The sequence below is a fragment of the Xiphias gladius genome, chromosome 14, assembly GCF_016859285.1.
Source record: "Xiphias gladius isolate SHS-SW01 ecotype Sanya breed wild chromosome 14, ASM1685928v1, whole genome shotgun sequence".
NCBI classification, from domain to species: Eukaryota; Metazoa; Chordata; class Actinopteri; order Istiophoriformes; family Xiphiidae; genus Xiphias; species Xiphias gladius.
In genome coordinates, this window is record NC_053413.1 from 3,833,636 (window position 1) to 3,855,000 (window position 21,365).

The window sequence follows — 21,365 nt, forward strand, 5'->3', positions numbered from 1 at the left end:
TCAACTTATATTCTATAAAGAAACGGCTTCACGCAGGCATATTTTGGGATTCCCTAATATAATGGGATCATTTACCAGTTACCGGCCAGTTGCACCAGTTTTCTACCCTCCTACTATAGGCCCAAGTGAATGATTTTAGTGAGATAGCTACCAGTTCATGCAGGATATGTAGTAAGTTTATATTTTTATAAGAGTTTGGAAATATTGGGAAGTAAATTTAGTTACCAATTTACTGTTTGGAACTTAAATCAAAACTGATATCTTTATCAACCTACAGACTTTTTCATGCATACATTCAATATTGTTGCATTGGTGAGTAAAATCTTAAAACCGTAAAGGGTCATGAAGTTTTGGGGATTATGAACAGACCTGTTTCATTTTTCAGATAAGGTACAAGGTAAGGAGTTTATCTACAGACACATAAAAAAATAGATTTCAGGCACTCCACTCAATACTTTTTGTGTGTGATGAGCCATTAGAAATTATTAATATATTTCAAAACACACACAGCAGTTCCTCCAAGTGCATTTGGCCAAACAGGAGTCAGTTTCCACTTCCTACCAGCTGATGACACACAATAATTAGTCTCAGTTGGGACATACTTTACAGAACTTTATTAGATGAATTAATAGATGATGCTATATTATTCCAGCAGTTGGAATACAATTCTCTAACTCCCATTCTTTTGTTTTTGTTTGTCTTTGTGTCTAGGTGTGGAGTTTGGAGCGAGGATGATCACTATAGATGGCAAACAGATCAAACTGCAGATCTGGGATACGGTAATATATCTATTGTATATATTATACTATATAACATTGATTTTATAGGAAGGTGTTGACCTGCTATGGCAGTAATGCCTGTCGCAGTACGTCTCCTGGTGGCGCAGCAGTAGCAGGGACATCTCCCTGCCACCACTTGCAACTAGATCTCGGGTTAGTTTTTACTTCCAACACTTCTCCTTTCTCCTCAACCAGAGCAAAAAGCTGCTCTTCTCAGCCTCTTCAGCTGTAGAGGGCCCCGTCTTTTGGGGCCCTCTGTTGGTTTGATGCAGTTACTCCTATATCCCTCAGGAGGCAAAAAGCTGTTGTACCAACAAAGCCACAGCATTCTACTTCTACAGGGTAAGTGATGGTTCCCCAGCCAGCCTGTTTGCACTCAGCGGCGGGATCTGAGTACGTCAGCCTCTTCCTCTCAAAGTCGACTTCTACTTCTTCCTCCCATGGGACAGCTCAATAAGGATCACGGTCTTGGTGCCGCTGGACCACATCATTATGTCAGGGCAGAGATTGTGTTGGTGATTTCACTGGGGAAATCGAGCTTCCTGCTTAGGTCAACTCTCATTCTCCAGTCCTGGAGTTGTATCCTTGGTGTGGCACCTGTTTTGCCTCCACCTTTTTTGACAAACTGAGTGTGATGACTCGCTGGTGGAGGATGAGCTCTGCTCATGTCCTGTCTGCTGAGGAACTGGTCGTGCTGCCACCTGTAGCGTCCTTGGGAGAGTGCTGTCTTGCAGCCTGACAAGATTTGCTGAAGGCTTGCATTTGGACTGCTACAGAGGGGCCAGCTTGCTTCCTGACCAAACCACTACTGCAGGTTCAGTGGGCAGGGGAGTGTGTTAAATGTTGCCCTGATAAGGAAACTGAGATTTGCATGTGGGATCTTCCACAGGTTGCCATGCTCATGTTTCTACCAACAACGTCTTCCCACGTTGCCCAGCTCCCCTGTCGTCCTTGTGCTACAGCATTGATCTTATAGCGTTCATTCTCCATCCTTTTCACCTCAGATATCACAAGCTCTACCTCTCTTTCTTACTGGCCTTGGACCTGACCCGTGGAGTTTCACCCCATCAGATACCTGTCCTTCCTGTCTGAAGTCCTGTCTGATCTCCTTGTGCTGCAGCCTGCTGATTACCATGTTGACTTCAGCATGGGTTTCTCCTTGCGGCCAGCGCAGACCTGGACATCTGTACTCTTCACTGCCTAGAGAGTGGACTCCCTTAGCTCTAACAGTAGCCTGGTCCTTCTCCTGCTTTTAGCCCATGCAGATGGATTGCAGTGACCATTGTAGGATATTCTTTCCAAAGAGAACATTTTCAAAGAGGCATCGCGGCAGGGCCCAGACTTTTGGATGAAAGAATTGGCCTTCCCATCCATCTTGCTTACTGCGGATAAGGGGATTTCACACACTTTTAGCGTCCACATTATCTTTTGGTATAGTGTGATGTGGTAATGCACACCTTGTACTTTCCTGGGAGCTAGCTTTGATTGATCCTTGCCAGATCGCCAGAGAGCTGATTCAGCATGCTTTTCCCGGTGTCCTTGTCAGAGAGCTCTGCTATGTATTGTCTTCCAAGCCTTTTAATGGGTTATTCAGGAAGCCGCAGGATTTTCTCACCACACATGACAAAGATGGTGCCATTGTTTTCCTGACCCCATTCCTGACCAAGGGATTTGATCTTCATTCTTGCCCAGGACATCAACTTATCCATCTTTTTCAGCAGCCTAGATGTGCATAGTGCTGTCAGCAGGAGTTTAGAAGCATGATCCATGTAGCTTCTCAGGGGGGGTTTCTCCCTGATGGCAATCTGACTCCTCCCACCATCTGGGAAGAGTCAGACTGAGGCGAGTTGTTGAGGAGTTAATTTAGCAACGACTAAATTAACATAGTTTTAAGTTACACTGAAAAATAACTAGCCTATATTAATTCAGATAAGACTAAAAGGAAAGTGTTCAGGCAAGGTGACCAGTATGTACAACACTGGTCTGATGTCTACAGTTTTTTTTGGGGTTTTTTTTTTTTTTTGTTTTTTTAAATACTACATGGCTTTTAATCTCTCTTTTCTTATCTGGTGTTACAGAGTAAGGTCGCCCTTTTCTTCCACATCTCGCTCTTCCCTGGTAGATTCTTAGTCCCCTGAATGTGGTCACCTTTTCCCACACGCACCCACATATCCGCATGTTCTTCTTATTGTTCATGTTGATTCCTGTTGTTTCTGTGTGAGCCATCTGGTTTGGCCTATCTTTCACCCTGCGTCTTTGAGGGCCTTTGGTTTGTTTTTTCTATTATCTATACCTCATTGTCTCAGCATATTCCTGTCTCTGTAAAAAAAAAAAAAAAAAACCTGAAAAAGGATCTAAAGGGCCTTAAGTGGACCTTAAACTGCTGATAACACAATACATTTTTTTTCTGTTGCTGTTAATATAGCTTAAAATCTGTCTTTTGCTGTAGGTATACATTTTTATGTGATGATTATCTTTTTTATTGCTATCACTACACCATTCAAACATACCCACTGTATAGGTGCTGCAAGACATTATAGTATAACCACATACATACTGTATATCAACATATACCATACTGTGGAAAAGTTTTAGGTACTAAAAGTAGAGTGAGGATGCTTTCAAAAATAATGCCATCAGTAGATTTTATTTATCCATCCATTAACTTTATAAAAGGTGGAGTAAACAGAAAAATAACTTAATCAAACCAATATTTGGTGTTATAATACTATGCCTTTAAAAGAACTCTTAGGTACACAGTTTTTTCAAGGCACTTGGCAGGTAGGTTGTTCCTCTCAGCTTTGAGAACTTGCCACATTACCTCTTTGGATTTAGGTTGTCAGGACTCCCTGCTTTTCTTGTCACTCAAGATGGTTCTTCATGACTCTGGATCTATGTTTGGGGTAGTTGTCATGCGGTCATGCTACAGAATGAATCTGAGACCAATGAGAAGCCTCTCTGATGGTACTGTACGATGGATACGAATTTAAAAAATCTTAAGTGTCTAAAACATTTGCACAATACATTATATTGTGTCTCCACACCTGACAGTGTGCCCCAAATTATTATAACCCCCCCTGCTCCGGTGACTTTCCCCAACCAACTAACCCTCCCCCTCACTCCAACCGTCCCAGACATCCTTCTTATTGATATTTCCATGTGGCGTATATCACGCAGAAGACATATACATTGGATATGGTAAAGAGAATGTGGGAGTATCCATTGCAGAGCTCACAGTGGATGTTTTTCGGCAGCAGTCAATTCAGCAAATAAGAAATACTGTTGTTGGCAAGTGTGTCAGTGTAATGTAATGAAAGTGTAAGTGTATGTAATGAAGAACCAACCTTTTTTGAACTGGCTCTTACATCAGTCAGATCATGGAGAGATTCAGAGCGAAGTGGTCTCCGTCATGGTACTCCATAAGTTCATAAGGCCTGTCTAGACAGTGATGAAAAAAATGTTCTTTTTCTAACTTCATATGAATTCTCATTTATGTTCTCCTTTGACCTCATGACATTTTCCATGTAGGTCATGTAAAAGTGGTGAAGAAAGTGAAATAGGATGTAATGTTTTGTCCATGGGATTGGTCTTGGAGAAAGTGTATCTTTTTGTTCTGTGCATGCAGTTAGTTAAATAGTTGACCACCAGGTGGAGCCACAGCTCCACAAAAAATGCTGTGTGAGAGATGAAGGTCCTAAACAGTGATGTCAGTCATGCTTCTCAAAACTCAAACAACTGCAGGTTTTTTATCCTACCAGCTAGATTATCGTCTTCACCCTGCTGGTATTAAACTTTGGATGGTTAGATGGTTAAAATGACAACCAGCAAGGCTCAGTGACTGTTATTTGCTTACTGGACTTATAATACACCACCAGCACCAAGTGGTTAGCGAAACCAGATAATTGTGTAGGTTGAAAATGCCATATGAATAAATGTGTGTGTGTTTCTACTTACAGACATGTAGGCCAGATGGCAGACAGACACAGCAATCCCCATCTTTCAACCCATATTTATCATTTATTCACTAATAGCATTACTGTCTTGTTGACTGCCGCCTGAATGACTGACTGTTCCATTTGTGGCCATTTATTGTGGTGATTGGTTCACTGGCTTGCTGGCTGACTGGTTCTTTGGCTGACTAACTGACCATTTAAATGGGTTATTAGCTGAATAACTAACTTGCTGGCTGACTCAGTCACTGATTATTTGTCTGACTAAGTGACCGACTGCTTCTCTTACCAGCTGACTGGGTTCCTGGGTGACAAACTGGCAGCCTGGTCCACTGACTTGCTCAGTGATTCATGATTGACTGTTTCTGCCTGACTGACTGACTGACTGACTGACTGTCTGGTTTTTCAGATGAGGTCAGAACAGTGCAGGGTGGCAGCTGCTAGGATAGAGTGCTGTTTTGTTTTCTACTCTGGCCTGGACGAAACACAGACAACATTGTTACAGTACATCGGTTAGAGACAGAGGATGAATAGACATGGCAGGGGGGTGGTAAGAATTCTAGATAGTGAAAGGAGTGATAGAAAGAGGGGAGGCCCAGGGATTTATAGAGAAAGAATGAAAAGATGAGTGATGCAAGGAAGAGATGATGGACTAAACAATGAAGGGGTAATAGAGGAAGGGGGAATGTACGTACAAGGTGACCTGATGAGCTGGATAGACTGTCATGTATGATGCTACAGGTTTTATCCATATAACACTACAGCTAATGTAGTGTTGGAGGGTAGACACATGAGCAGAGAGAAAGAGGGGAATTTTGACAGATAGATGGAGAAAGAAAGAGAGAACTCCATTGTATCCAATTACAGGCTCTGCTCTGTCCTGTCCTCTCCTCTCTCCAGCTGACTGAAAACCTGGAGCTGGACTCTGCAAGATAATCAGGACTGGTACAGAACATTTATCTGAGTAGACTTCATTTTTAGGACTCATAGATAACCTGGTGGGAGAATGTGCTGTAGGACTGAAAGATCAGGCCTGTTAAGCAAACTTCAACACGATCAGGGTTGAAAACCACAGTATCAGCAGTTGCCTGTGGTCATTTCAATAATTCAAATTTCAATTTCTATTTATTAATATATGTATGTGTTTCTGCAGGCTGGTCAGGAGTCATTCCGGTCCATAACCAGGTCTTACTACAGAGGAGCTGCAGGAGCACTGCTAGTCTATGACATCACAAGGTAACAGCCAATAAGACAGGCCCCTACAAACTCTGTAGCCAAGCTATGCTTAGGAACATTGAGAAGTGAGATGCTATGATACAACTGTGTACTGACAAGATCTTTAAAACTTACGAATACCCCCAGTTTAGCCTTTTTATTTTTTGTTACTAGCATCTATGGAAAGTTCCTGCTTGTAGTTTGCAAGCATATTGTGATAGGGTTACAAATATTGCAGATATTGCATGGTGTTTTTGAGATTTTAGTAATCCACATATAGCTGCACCAATGAAAATTATACTTTAAAGGAGGTCACAGATGCAGTTCCAGAAACTTACGTATGAAACTCCTTTGGGGCACAAATGGGAACAAGACTAAGAGTTCACAGCCATGCTAGTGAGGCTATACTTGGGCCCAGTGTTGCTTTGAGCTAATGCTAACAGCATGCTAATAGCATGCTGATGATAACAATGCTAAATGCTGATGTTGAACAGGTACAATGTTTACCATGTTTGCTATCTTAGTTTAGTGTGTTGGCATGTTCAAATTTACTAATTAACAATAAACACAAAGGACAAATAAGGGTGATGGAATAGCATTAGCGTGGCAGGTATTTGGTCATAAACCAAAGATGACTTGACGGTGAAGCTAGATGAAATGTGAGCGGCTTACCAAAGTTATTACCATTCATTCTGAGGGACATGAACCTAATGTTGGCACTAGAGGAAGTAGAGGAATTCAGATGATTATTTAGTTATCAGGCTTCATGATCTGGGCTGCATGAATATCTGGGAAAAGGTCTGGACCAAAGCGGTGGTCCAACCAACCAGCAGACCGACATTGCCATCGCTACAGCCATTTCACTAGGATATATCTAATAAAAATCACCCCGATTTAAAAAAATCTGCAGAGTCGTGTAAGCGTTGAACCCTTGCTAAGCATGTAGCTTCAGACACTTTCTCTCTTTAATTCCCCTTGCAGCACGTCGGTTTTTCCATCCATTCAACACCCTGGTCCAAAGCAAAATATATTGATGACTACAGCCCAGATCAACAAGAAATGTGTTATTGATCTTAATGGTCCCCAGAGGTTCATTCTAATGATTTTCATGACCCTGTGACCTTCTTGTCCAGCACTACCATTAGGTCAAAATTTTCTCTCAACCAGCCTCTTCGCTAAAAACCTAATGACCTGATGTTGATACATTTTCTGTACATATTCATGTTCTTCAGAAGAAGAATCCTTGGGTTCTTAGCTCTTACCTAATCTGCAAATAAAGCCAGTTGACCAGCTAGCATGGGATTAATTTTTAGTATTCTGGGGCACAGGGGGAAATTACAACCTCTAGGGGCCACCAGAGGGACTTCAGACATTACGGCTCTAGCTTGAGAGGAGTAAGACTAGAAAGAGAAGAAGCCAGTGCAAATTCTCATCAACTGTAACGTTCACTGACCTGCAATAACATTGTGCTAACCGGTACAAAGATTCATGATATCAGTAGCTTATAGCCTAGAGTGTGTTCATACCAGCTGCACTGCACCCAAGTGTACTTCTTTTTATATATAATTGACATGTTATTTTGAACCCCCCGGGTGTATTTTTATATCCCTGCACAAGTCACAATTGTTCTGCTTTAGTTGTCATTGTGCTGATTGTATTTTGCAGTATATTGGATTATATAAAGAATGAAAATTCAATTGTTTCTGGTTTCCTGATGGCCTACAGATTTATAGCCCCAACCATAAACAGCAATGTCACGAGACTGAATCTGGCATGGGATGTTTGTTGCATTTGTTGTTCACCATCTCTCCTTCTCTTATTTCCTGTCATACCTTTACTGTTGAATCTTTAATCAAAATGGAAATAAATAAATAAAAAAATTAAACTTCTAGTTGTTCAAATATGTCTGACTAAATTGTTGTAAATTTTGCAAGAGGAAGTAACAAGCAAATCCATTCTCCATTTTGCAAGGGAAAGTAAAATCTCTACGTGTGTGTTTGCTTGCGTGCATATGTAATGTGAGAAGACATATGCTTTATCTGTGATGTTTTCATGGCTCTCAGACTGAAACCAGAAATCTGTGCTTGTTTTAACAGAAGGGACACCTTCAACCACTTGACAACTTGGTTAGAGGATGCTCGCCAACATTCCAACTCAAATATGGTCATCATGCTCATTGGCAACAAGAGGTAAGATCCTTTTTGCTGCAAGATACATTACACACTGATGGCTGCACCCTGCTCTACATAGGATTAAAACATCGTAATTGTGCGGCAGCTGTCAGTGGTGTTTAAGAGCATTTCCATGGAAATGCTTTGTTCAACACTTTGTCCAAAAAAGCTGAGATGCTGTTATGCCTGGACCTAATCTTCACACTGTAGCTGGTGCTCAAAGTAAATAAAACAGTTCCACAGTCATTTAATTGTAATACAATCTTTTTGTCAAATTTAAATAAGGAACTCAGCTCTGCAACAAACCTGCACTTGTTATTCACAGCACGTTTTGCTCACTCTATAGCTGAGGTTACACAACATAATATTATGTAAGGGAAAGTTATGTCAAAAGAGTGCTGTTGCTGCTGACACCTTGAAGCTACAGTGGTGTCTGAAAGTATTCAGACCCATTCACTTTTTGCACACTTTATTTTGTTGATTTAATTTTAAATTGATAAAATTGCTATTTTTGCCCATCGCTTTAAACTTAATAACCCATAATGACAAAGGTAAAATATGTCTTTAGAAATGTTGCAATTTTATTAAAAATCCAAAATATAAAAGTATTCAGACCATAACTTCAGTACTTTGTAGAAGCCCCTTTGGCAGCAACTACAGCTTTGAGTCTTCTTGGGTAAGTCTCTACAAACTTTCTACGTTTGGATTTGGGCAGTTTATCGCATTCTTCCTTGCAGATCCTCTCAAGCTCCATCAGATTGGATTGGAAGTATCTATATCTGGATTTGAATGGTCCTCTCAAGGACAGTCAGAGACTCTTCATTGAGCCACTCCAGTGTTGTCTTGGCTGGATGTTTCAGGTCCTTGTCATGCTGAAAGGTTTTACTCAAAGTGGCTTCTGTCAAGTCATTCTACCACCATTGATGGAGTGTTGCTGAGATGGTCGTCCTCCCTCCAGCAGGTTCTCCCATCTCAGCAGAGGACTTCTCAAGCTGACTTAGACTGATCATTGGATTCTTGGTCATCTCCCTGACCAAGACCCTTCTTGCCCATTTACACAGTTTAAGAGGAGTCTTCTGGTTCCAAACTTCTTCCATTTTACAATCATTGAGGCCACTGTGCTCCTGGAAACATTCAAAGCCTTAGAAATGGTTTTATACCCTTATCCTGATCTATGCTTCACCACAATTTGATCACCCAGGTCTACAGAGAGTTGCATGGACGTCTTGGCTTGATTTTTGTCGCGACATGCAGTGTGAATATTGGGACATTGTATACAAAGGTGTGTGCCGTTCTAAACTATGTCCACTCAATTGAATTCAATTCAATCTTTCTTTTTGGACATTCAGACTTATAGCAAACACTGTCACTACTACTATAAGATTTTCATGAAATCAAACTACTATTTATAATAGATAAATAGTAAAGCTTGGTGTCTTCTCAGGCTATCTCCAGGTCATGAAAAGTCTTTTAAAAAGTTAATTTAGTTTCCTCTAAAGAGGCCTTTGAGGGTATAAAAAAAGTCTTCAATTTACTTATAATTTACTTATGATACTTACAAATATTTGCTCTTGCCTGCCAGAGGCAGTAATGTTAGTTTTTGTATGTGATTGTTAGATGTTGAGAGACATACACCTACAAACTAAAAGTGGGATTGTTATGACAGGTGATTGTGGATGCAAAAGGCTGTTCAATCCTTTTGGTGAAGTTTCAGACCTGTAGCAAACACTGTCACTACTGCTAGCTGCAGTTGTTAGACACTTTTTATCATCTCATACTGACCAATTGTCAATATCAGCAAAAACTTAAATTAACTTAAATGAATGAATCATTTTTCATTGGTTTCAATTTGCCTCAAGTGGAATCCAGTATAATTCCAAACACATCTCCAAGATGTGGAGATTTCAGTTTTTTGATTTTTAATAAATTTAATAAAAAAAAAAAACATCTTCACTTTGTCATTATGCATTATTGAGTGTAGATTCATGGGCAAAAATGGCAATTTTATCCATTTAAAATTAAGTCTATAACACAAAGTGTGCAAAAAGTAGAGTGGTCTGAATACCTTATGAAGCCACTGTAATCCTGCCTTGGTAAATATATTCTCTTGTCACATTTAAACGAGGAAGTTCACTTCTGCAACAACAAAACTGATAGTTCACGCTGTACCAGAGGTTACATAACAGTGTTATGAAAGAAAAATGATACAAGTTACGTGAAATAAAGTGCTGTTGTTGATTCGAACACCTTGTAATTAATTCTATGTTATTTGAAAACTATTTATATCAAAAGTACTACAATGATTCATACATGTAGCAGTGTTTAGAGTTAACTTTTTCATAGTTGTAATGTAGAATTTGTTAAATAAATAAATTAGCATCAACGTTAATTTTACAGGGAGCGGTTAGCCAGCTAGCAGCAGAGGGCAGACTCCAATAAAAATACGTTTTTAGTCAAACAACAAAGCCCGAGTCATCTTTACCTGGTGCTATCAGTGATATGTCATCATGACATGAAGCTTGTATCCTGGTTTAATACATAAGGGAAAATTGGTCATTTATATTTTAGTATTTGTATTTGTTTTTTTTTTTTAGTGACCTGGAGTCAAGGAGAGAGGTGAAGAAAGAAGAAGGTGAGGCATTTGCCAGAGAACATGGCCTCATATTCATGGAGACCTCAGCCAAAACTGCCTCTAATGTAGAGGAGGTAATTGCGCGCACACACACACACACTCATACATAGATTTACTCTTTCAAACAATAATTTCAACCTTTATACTTTGATTCAGGTTACATCTTGAAAGTGACAAGTTGTTTGAAAAACTTAATCTTAAATATAATCTGCTCCTTGCCGGCCAATACTAATGCTAACAGTTTTTTCCTCACATATAAATCTTGTAAGAAGGGCCAAATCAGAATTTCACACACATTATCTGCTTTTTCACAGGAATCAGTACTGCCTGCTGACATCTTTAGCAACCATAAAATTAATCTACTGAAGTCTATAATAAATCTTTGAATATGCCATGATTAATGTCAGGAAGTGTTTATAATCACCAAGCCCTCTGGAGGCTTTAATTGTGTTTTTTGTCTTCAGCACGTTATTGAAAAGGGTTATGGATACAAAGTTAGATAGTGGCTGTGTATTATATAGGGCTGCAGTCTCCCGCTCAACTAGTTAACTGGTCAACTGGTTGGTCGATATGCTCTTGTCTGACCAAATTCTCATTGGTCTTATTTGACTTGGTAAAAGTTAAATCAGGCTTGTTTTTTTTTTCATTTTTTTTTTTCACTATCTTACCTATTGTAGTGTCATGTTCTACATTGTATGTATGAAGTCTAAATGTTCCTTCTGAATGAACTATCGCACTTCAAGCAAACCTCCTGTTGACTTCACCGTTTACCTGTAGCATAGCAGCTCACCATGCTGGAGCCTAACCTTGCCAGCTTCACATTAGTATCATGACCCACAGCTAGCACAGGGAGCACACTGCTCCACCTCTCCCAGAGACACACCCCTGGTGTTGTGTGTAATGAATGCATGCCGTTGTCCTCAGGGACCCCTTTCTCACTTATCCAGTCACATAAATAATCCCATCCTACACAGCACAGCATGCTAGCCAAGGGCACCACTCTGCGTGCGTGCGTGCGTGCGGGCGGACCAGTTTGAGTTATATACCTTACGGAGTGAGGGGAAAGTGAGGACATTTTGGCCGGTCCTCACAACTTCAAAGGGCTGTTTGAGGGTTAAGACTTGGTTTTAGTGTTCAGGTTAGGATCAGATTACAGTTTGGGAATTTAGTTGTGATGGTTAAGGTTACAGTAAGGGGCTGGGGATTGCATTATGTCAATGAGTGTCCTCACAAAGATAGAAGTAACTCTGTGTGTGTTTGTGGGGGGGGTGTTTACACAGTTGTCCCGCCCCCCTTCCCTACCCTCTTGCCTGGCCTATATCATGCAAAATCACACCCCCACACCACTGTTGAGTAGAACTCTGGGGTTAAGATGAGGGGGGATGGGTGTGTGTGTGTGTGTGTGTGTGTGTGTGTGTGTGTGTGTGTGTGTGTGTGTGTGTGTGTGTGTGTGTGTGTGTGTGTGTGTGTGTGTGTGTGTGTGGTATGATTAATTTGTCTCATTAGTGTCCTCTGAATCCTCCTGATACAACTCCTCTCCTCCCTTCCTCCTCAATCCATCCCTCCTTATCCCTTGACGTCCATCATTTGCTCTTTACCTCCCTCCCATCCTCCTTCACCTCCCCCTCTCATTCTCTATCCATCTCTTCCTCCCACCCCTTAACCATCGTGTCTTATTCTCCTTTCTCCTCCATGTCTTCCTGCCCTCTTCCATTTATTTCTCTCTCCCTTTCTCACTCAGTTGCTTCCTCCCTTCCTCCTCGTCCTCCCTCTTATCCATCATCTCCCTTTCTAGAGCAGTATATCAACCAGTTATAGTTCATACATATTCATAACCTCCACCCTACCTCCAGCGACATCCAGCAGCCAATCAGTGTGCTGGGTTTGTTGTAAGGGTCTGTGGGTGGACACTAAGGCTGAGGGGATGGTCCTTAAAGAGAGCGAGAGAGATTCCTGTAAGCATCTTCTCATCATCTCATCTCCTCATCCTTTCTTTTTTCCTTACTTCCTTGAGATCCTATTCTCAGCCTCTACTCATTTCTGTTCATTTCATTATTTACCCCCAGTGCTACTGTTTTCTTATTTTTTCACTGATCTCACTTTTTGTTTTACATTTTCCTCCTCTTTTTTTGCTGCTTTTCAACTTGTCTTGTTCTTCTCCTGTAATCTTCTCTTTATTCCCTTTTCTGTCTTCTCTACTTATTACTATTCCTTAAATATTTTTTCTCCTTCAACATATGTTTTACTTCTGTGTATCTCCTCAGTTTTGTCTCTTCCTATAATTTCTACCCTTCTTTAAAATCTGCACACATCTGAACTTAATATTTCAATTAACTCAGAAAAGGAAATGTAGGAAGTGGAGGGAACAAGGGATACAGTAATGTGTTGAAGGAAGGAAATAGGACAAAGTTAACGGGACGGAGTCTATTTCCGACAGGGTGTCAGAGAGAAGTTCAGGATATATTTTCAGTTCTAAACGACTCCACTTAAGGAACACATGTTTTTATGGCCTAAAAACCTTGTGTGTGGAGGCATTTGGATGTGCTTTTTTCATTGATCCTCTATAGACTGAAGTTTGTATGATCTGAGTTGATGTAAGCCCAGTTGCTCTCCACTTTAGACCCTTGAGACACAAACATTAAGAGACTGTTTCTGGAGACAGATACAACGATACACACACACACACACACACACACACACACACACACACACACACACACACACACACACACACAGAGGTGTGTAAAATAAGTGAGGATCAAAGATGGCAGAATAAAGTGAAATTAAGCTCCCTGAGCAACTAGCCTGTGACTGGGGTGTGTGTGTGTGTGTGTGTGTGTGTGTGTGTGTGTGTGTGTGTGTGTGTGTGTGTGTTGGGTGTGGAGAGAGAAAACAGAGATTGTGTGTAGTCTCTGTGTGTGCTCTGCTCCGATCCTATTGTTGCAGTAATTGTTGACGAGAAGGAGAAGATCTGGTCTAAAGGGTTTCTACATCAAGTCCAAACATAACAAGAATAATGGGACAAGACAATATATAGTGGGGTCCAAAGGGTTATCACTGAGGAGGAGTTAAAGAAGTTTTTAATTGATCAAAAAGGTAGAGGAATACGATTTTGCAAAGATCTGCAATGGTTTTATTTGACAGAATTTTAACCGCCAACGTCTTCAGTTACACAATAAGTGAGAGATTGATTTCTAATTTTTCACAATTTCAGGCTTGTCAAAATAAAAATGACATTTTAAAAGGTGTACATTATACATAAAGTAAAAAAGACATGGCTCAGCATCTCATGGAGAACATCTATTAGAACTAGGCCAATATATTGGCTGATATTATCTTATTATTACATGTTCGCCAAAAAGTAACTAGAAATTGCAGTATAGAAATATCGAACTAGGCCTGAGGTGATTTACAAACTGTGTTTCCATAAGATAGTTAGTCTACCTGAGGGCAATGAAAAATTTATTTTTACACTGTTAAACAGTAAATCGTTATTAAATTCTTTATAAATCCCAAATTTAAATATCAGTATTGGCCTCAAAAAAATCAGTATCTGTCAGGCTGTGACACTTCTTTGCTTTCTTTCTGGTAGCAAAATGAGAAGATCAATATCCATCTCATGTCTATGTGCTAAGTACCACTAACTACAGAGCTGAGGTCACGATGTGTTAGCCTAGCTTAGCATAAAGACTGGAGGTATGGAGAACCATCTAGCTAATCACATGTTGATTGGTAAGCTTTAGGAGTGCTGGTAGGTATAATTTTTCACTTTAGACAGAGCCAGGCCCGCTATTTCCCCCTGCTTTAAGTTTTTATGCTAAACTAGGCTAACCCCGTCCTGTCTTGAATAAAAGCATACAAGCATTTTCCAAAAATGTTGAACTATTCCTTTAAAACTTTTTTTTTTTTTTTTTAATTGTTTGGCTGCCTTAAAAATGTTAGCTTTGTTAGCATGCAGCTAGCATTTTTCCAGTGAGCATAGCTACACACTTTGTTTCATGCGTCTTTGCACATTAGGGCCTTTTGTTTATGTATGTTTTAGCCCATTTGATAAAAATCATATATACTTAACATTACTACCAACCATTCTCCATAGTCTTGTGAATATGAGTGCATTTTGCTAGCCTTCCAAGCGCCCATTTGTTTCTGTTTACCTCAATATGTTATGAACTGTGCTCATTTTTTATTTTTGTCATAGTCACATTGTCTTTTTGTGTACTTCAATGAAGTATGGTACATTCTAAATGTCGGTGTGAAACTTCGACATCCCATACTTTACAGATGCTATCAAATTGCTGACAAATTCATACACCTGGTTCCTGCCGTCCATGTTTGGTCATTGTTCGTCTGCAGGGCTTGTCTTTCCATTAACATAACTTGTGAATGCCCTGCTTTTCAGAAGCCGGCTATTAAATGTGGAATATCTGAGCTTTTCACCAGCATCTGATACACCTATGTTGAAAATGAAACAAATCAGTTCAGACCCAGAAAGATAGTTCATCGTGATAGATTGCACTTTTTAGCAAATTTCAAAATTCAACATGATGATTTTCATAATGTCTCGACTAACCAGTAGTTGCAAAAATACATTCAAAACAGACTAGTTCAGCCATACTCCTGCACAAGTCTCATGTTTTACCATAAAATCCATGTTGTAATGTCTTTTTTTCATCATCTGGGATGTGAAAACATAGGCTATCCACAGTCAGTAAAAGTAAAGGTCAGCTTCTTGATAATAGCTCTTATAAAATCCTACCACACCGTGGAGTTTCTTTCCTGCTGGGCTGCTGACAGCGCTGTCAGCCGGACGCCAAAGCAGAAAGTACCTGAGCAGTCAACAGAAACAAGTCACACTGCCCTGCCTCACACTATCCATTGTTGTGCTGCCCTCCGTTTCCATCACCGTTAGTTTTGTGTTCCATCATTTTAAGACAAGCCATGGTTTTTTTTATAGTTTACAGCATGCCACACTGTTCACACTGCTCTGTGTACCTTGAGACACCTTTTAAAATAAATAAATAAATAAATTTTAAAAAGGAAATAAAAGTGCAGTGATCTGAGTCAAAATGTGAGTTGACTCTGGGTCTTTTTGACTGATGCACTGACTCCTCGACTTTTAGGGGAAAGCCCTAATAGGCTGGGTTCTCACTGTCACACACCTTTCCAGTATGTCCACTATTCACATTAAGCGCAAGAGTAATGGTTATCTATGCATGAGCAGGCTTTTACTCTTATTCGTTGTCTATGCCGGGTTAGAAACCTACATAAAACTCAGTTTAGCCCCCAGTAATGTAAATGTGTAATTTTTCCAAAGTTGTGGATAAACACGTTAGTGAGATCCATATTCTAACAATAGATTTTGCCATAATGATACAAATTTTTGAAAACATTTCTGTTCTAGCAATACTTTGGTCACCTTATTCAATGCATCACTAAGTCAAATGAACATGACTGTGCTTTCACATTTGAATGTGTGTGAAAGCAACAAGAAATGCAACAGTGTTGTGACAAAATTAACTTTTAAAATGTGTAAATTTCACAAAGTGCTTTGAAAATAATGATTTTCAGTTGAAGATCCTGCCAAAACAACTGAGAAACACAGACAAACTGAATTATTATATAGTGGTGTATTACAGTGTGGTAAGTAAACTATTTAGTACAACTCAGCACTGAATATCATATGTACATATGTAGCTCAGGTTCTCTATCTGTACCAAAGATTTTAGCTGCATTGTGATCAACCTAGGCTGAACGACAACATTGCCATTAGCTACCAAGCAAGGACATAGGTTTGGTTTTATCCTTGGTAGGGACATTTTTTGTCAGCTGGCCAAATAAACTCCCATGGCCCGAAGCGAGTACCTTATTAACACTCAACACTTTGAGAATACTCAGAGCTTTAGAAATGGTTTTACAACCTTGCCCTGATCTGTGCCTCACCGAAGCTTTATCAGACGCCTACAGAAAGTTCCTTGGACTTAATTGCTCGGTTTTTGTCATGCCGACATTTAGTGTGAATCGTAGGAAACAGGTGTGCGCCTTTCTAAACTATGTCCAATCAATTGGGTTTGCCACAGGTAGACTAGACACATCTCAAGAAAAAATTAAGCAAACAGGATACACCAGACCACAGTGTGGAGTGCCACAGCAAAGGGTCTGAACACTTTTGTAAATGAGAGATTTCAGTTTTTGATTCTTAATAAATTTGCAGAAATGTTTGAAAACATGTTTTCACTTTGTCCTTATGGGTTATTGAGTATAGAGTGATGTGCATAACGCAGTTTGATCCATTTAAAATAAAATCTACGACACAATTAGTAAAGACGTCATAGTACTTTAAGAAGCCACTGTGGGAGTCAAAGCCTGGTTGTGTTCTTCTTCAGTGTCCCAAACTTGCATTGAATCCATTTGGCATGGTGATGATGCATGGCTACTTTGTAAACACATTTTCATAAGAACTGAGCAGTCTTTTATGGGAGTCAACATACAAATATGAATTGAATCTCCTCTTCTCTCTTTTTGTTTCTTTCTTCCTGTCTCTATTTCAGGCTTTCATCAACACAGCCAAGGAGATATATGAGAAGATCCAGGAGGGGGTGTTTGATATCAACAATGAGGTGAGACACACTGTTCCCTCCCCTTTTCCTGCCCTTTTTTAGGCCATCTTTTCCCCTCTTCCAGTCTTTGTTCTCTTTCTCCTCAGTGTTGTTTTCCAGCAGTGTGTGTGTGGTTTGCCACGCTCCCTCTCTCCTCAAAAAGAGGGGAAAAAACCCTCCTCTCGGCTTCCTTTGACTCTAGCCAAGCAAAACTCCCTGTGCACCTCCGCTCACCTGCTCTATTTTCCACACACCACACTGTTTCTCTGTCTCTCTCCCTCCCTCGCTCTCTCTGTTTCTCAGCATCTGCCAGCTCATAAATTCCACACATCCCACAAGGTCTCAGTCATTCAGTAAGATAACAAACAACTCAGCCCGCCAGTCAAGTCTGTAAGCTGCCCGTCCAGCCAGTCAGTAAGTTTGCTATCCAGTCAACCAGATGGTTATCTTGGAATGTGAAAACAGCTATCCAGGCAGGGAAGTCAAGGCACCCAGCCTGTCAGCTGTCAGCATAAGCGTGAGTCAGACTACTAACATATTAAGACTGCTCAATCCAAAAATCCTGTTTACATGTGAAAATGTGTCCAGTCACATTTTACGATTCTTTTCATAAAGACAGCACCTGAATATGTTCTCTGTTGACATATTATAGTCAGCAAACAACAGAACTTTGCATCATAGGTAAACTCTCTGAATGAGCATAAATTAGTGGTTTGATCACAGCTCGCAAATGCTAGCTGTTAACGGGACGAACTGTATTTCAGGTGCTGCATTAGCACAGTCAGTTGCTCAGATGCATTCAGGTGTTTTTCAAAAGCTTGATTTTCCTCATCCACACTAAATCACATAGCTCGCTCCATCTCATCTCATTTCAGTTGACTAAATCACTGGCAAATCCAAGCATGCATTTCCTGTTCTGGTGCACGTTCCAGTTGGCTCTGGTGGACTCATGGGCCTAAAATGTACACTTGATAAGAATGCACTTTTATCGGTTTGGTTCTGTGAATTTTAGCCTGAATCTTAGCCTGATATTGAGCCCACATTGCCACTTTGCTTCCCTTCATTCATTCAGCCTGACATTGTATTCACGTTAGCCAATTTCTTGTAAGGAGGGGCAGACTAGTTTGTTTTGTTTTTGCCCTCACCAGTAGCAAGTGTTGTATCTGTCCCGCAGACATAATTCTCAGTCAACGCAGAAGCTGCTGTGGCTGTTGCTAGCAGCAGTCAAATTAGCGTTTTTCACATAAATCAAAGAAAAAATGCTGATTTATGAGTTTAAGAGTATTTTTTTATATCTGAACTCACAACAATATGTGTAACCGTGTTGATGTCATCCACACTTGTTGGCATTTTTCATGAATGTAAGCTAGGTAGCCAGCTAGCTACAGACGAAGAGGATGATGGTGATGATCCCCATTCTTAATCCTAACTACAAAGCTCTTGATTTGTTGGCTGTTTCTCCAACTGTGTCACCTGTGTTTGTCAATGTGCACAGCACTGGCCCTGTTTAAATCGCTGAACAAATCTGTGATGTGGGCAGTGATTCAGAGGTCTAGAGCCAGTCTAGGTTAATGTCACCATTAGCGTGAATGGACCATAAATTTACTAACCAGTCATCCTGATGGTTATCCTCTTAAGAAAACTGCTATCCAGTCCGCAATGTCCAGACAGCTAGCCTGTTCAGCACAAAATATGCTTTCCTTGTCTACGTAGCTGTGTGACGTAAATTATGTCATAGTCCACACAGACTGTATGCACGCAGCCCAAGATTTGGGCCTGTACACGGACCATACGCACCAACAAACGTGAACGCACTTGTGTATACAGCCAGCCAGTGTAGTTTATAAACAGAACTGGGTGTGTGTGTTATCTGTCTGTGTTCACGTCTGTTTCAGAGTATATCTAGCCCTTGATCTATCCAGCCAGACAGTAAGTATAAATAGTAAGTCAGACAGAACTGGAGTTAGCTGGCCAGTGAGTGTTTTTGTTCTTAGTAAGAGTAAGACGTAGTGAAAGCAGACCGGCTGGCCAAACCACATCAGCTGACTGGCTGAGCGAGAGAGGGAAGCCCCACCAGAAATGTTGGCAGCCACTATGCGAAAACACTCACACACGCATACTCAGACACACACATGGCCCTAGCTCAATAAATGTGATTTAAAGGCATACAGTGTTTCCCAGGGGCGCTACTGCTACTGAGTGTAGGAAGGGGAGTTACATTGAGAGGGAGAGAGATAAATATATACAGAGGGAGAGAGCGAGCGAGGCTGAGTGTGTGCTGGAGGCACAGAAAGAGAGATGATGAAACACAGAGAGGGAAAGTGAGCACCAGAGTACACATACACATGCACGCACGCACACAAACACACACACACAAACACACACACACACACACACACACACACACACACACACACACACACAGAGAGAGAGAGAGAGAGGAAGAGCTCCAGTTGAAGGGATGAGTGAGGGAGAGTTGAAAGAACTGTGTCTCTCTACCACCCACTTGCCTGCCTCTCGCTCTCTGTTTCTTCTTTCTCTTTTATATGTGCTTTTCTTTTTTTCTCCTCATGTCCTTGTGTGCTGCTGGTGATTCCTTTGCCTTTGTGCAACGCTGCAGCACCTGTTGCTTCCTCTATGATGTGATCTAATAGATGCCCCTGCAGGCGCTGTGCACTGTTTATCTCACCATGAAAGCAATGACACACTCATTCTTCAGTGGTTTTTTGTTTTTGTTTTGGTTTTTTTGTTTGTTTGTTTTTTATTCAGTGATTATATTCAAATTTTCTCCTATCAAAATGCACTCTGAGTTTGAGTTTTATTGAGTTTATTTATTTGGAATAAAAATCAAACAAATTACATAAAAATAACAAATGTGCAGGTAGAGGAAAAAAGCCCAAAAAGACATAACTCCTTCCCTCTAGCAGAACCCATGAGGATGGATACACCTTAAATTGCGGATTGGTAAACTCCTGTAGTGGAAAGGGCCTGCTTGTGTGGCTAGGTAGTAAGGTATCCACTAACTTGCTAGCTGGGAACATACGAGCTCTAGCTGACTCGCAGCGTGCCGGTCAGATAGCTAGTTAGCTTGGTTGCTAACAGTTTATTCAAGAGACCTATTTGTACCACGGACTACGGTTCTCACAATTCTCTCTCCCTCTTTCACAATTGACTGTAAACCATGTTTCTTTTGAGGAGCAGTTGATATTGCAGCTACACACGGTAATATAAAACTTGATGTTGCAGCACAGCTAATCTGATAGCCTCATCCGGGTTGGACTCTGGATATCTACACGAAAGGTCTTTGTGGATCTGTTACGCCCTCACAAGTGAATCCACTAATTGCAGTGATTCCTTTGAAAAGAATTAATTTTTCTCTGAAATTTTGCTGTCATGAGTGTTGGTCTGACTAGGCCCCGACATTGCCTCCACCCACGTTTCCTGCATGTAAATTAGTTTATGGTAATTGGATTAAACCCAACTTTATGTAGGAATTATTAACCATGTGAGCATAATATAAACTGAAATAATTAATGCAGGATCTGCCTTTATGAATACAGTAATTGGGTGGTGCAAAATTGTGGAAATTGTAAAACAATAGTTAAAATCTGTTTGAAACTTGAATTGTCTGACTTTCAGGAAGATACAATCTCAACCAAAGATAAAGGTTCATAAGTCCGAAGTCCAATATCTCACAGAAAATTGACCTCTGCCAATGAAATGTGTGAGAAGATGGGAATTAGTTTGAAATTAGGAAATCAAATAATTGCAAATATTCCTCTCTGAAGTTCATCTGAAGCTGTGGCTTCAGAAAGTATTCAGAGCCCTTTGCTTTTTGCACACTTGATTGTCTTGTAATTATATGTATTTGTAAATGGATAAAATTTAGCCCATCACTCTACACTTAATAAACCACAATGATAACGTGAAAACATGTTAGAAACGTTTGCAGATTTAAGTAAAAACTGCAATCTCTCATTTACTAAAGTATTCAGACGCATACTTCAGTACTTTGTAGAAGC

The 21,365-nt window shown here is 40.4% G+C and overlaps 1 protein-coding gene across 1 annotated transcript in view; it reads left to right on the plus strand.

The window, feature by feature from the left end:
• rab2a (RAB2A, member RAS oncogene family) overlaps positions 1 to 21,365 on the plus strand; it is a 34,443-nt gene that overhangs the window by 12,002 nt on the left and 1,076 nt on the right. The window contains exons 3-7 of the mRNA XM_040143715.1: positions 712 to 779; positions 5,883 to 5,965; positions 8,041 to 8,133; positions 10,710 to 10,821; positions 17,296 to 17,364. Coding sequence (XP_039999649.1) covers positions 712 to 779; positions 5,883 to 5,965; positions 8,041 to 8,133; positions 10,710 to 10,821; positions 17,296 to 17,364 — 425 coding nt within the window. The remainder of the gene's footprint in view (positions 1 to 711; positions 780 to 5,882; positions 5,966 to 8,040; positions 8,134 to 10,709; positions 10,822 to 17,295; positions 17,365 to 21,365) is intronic.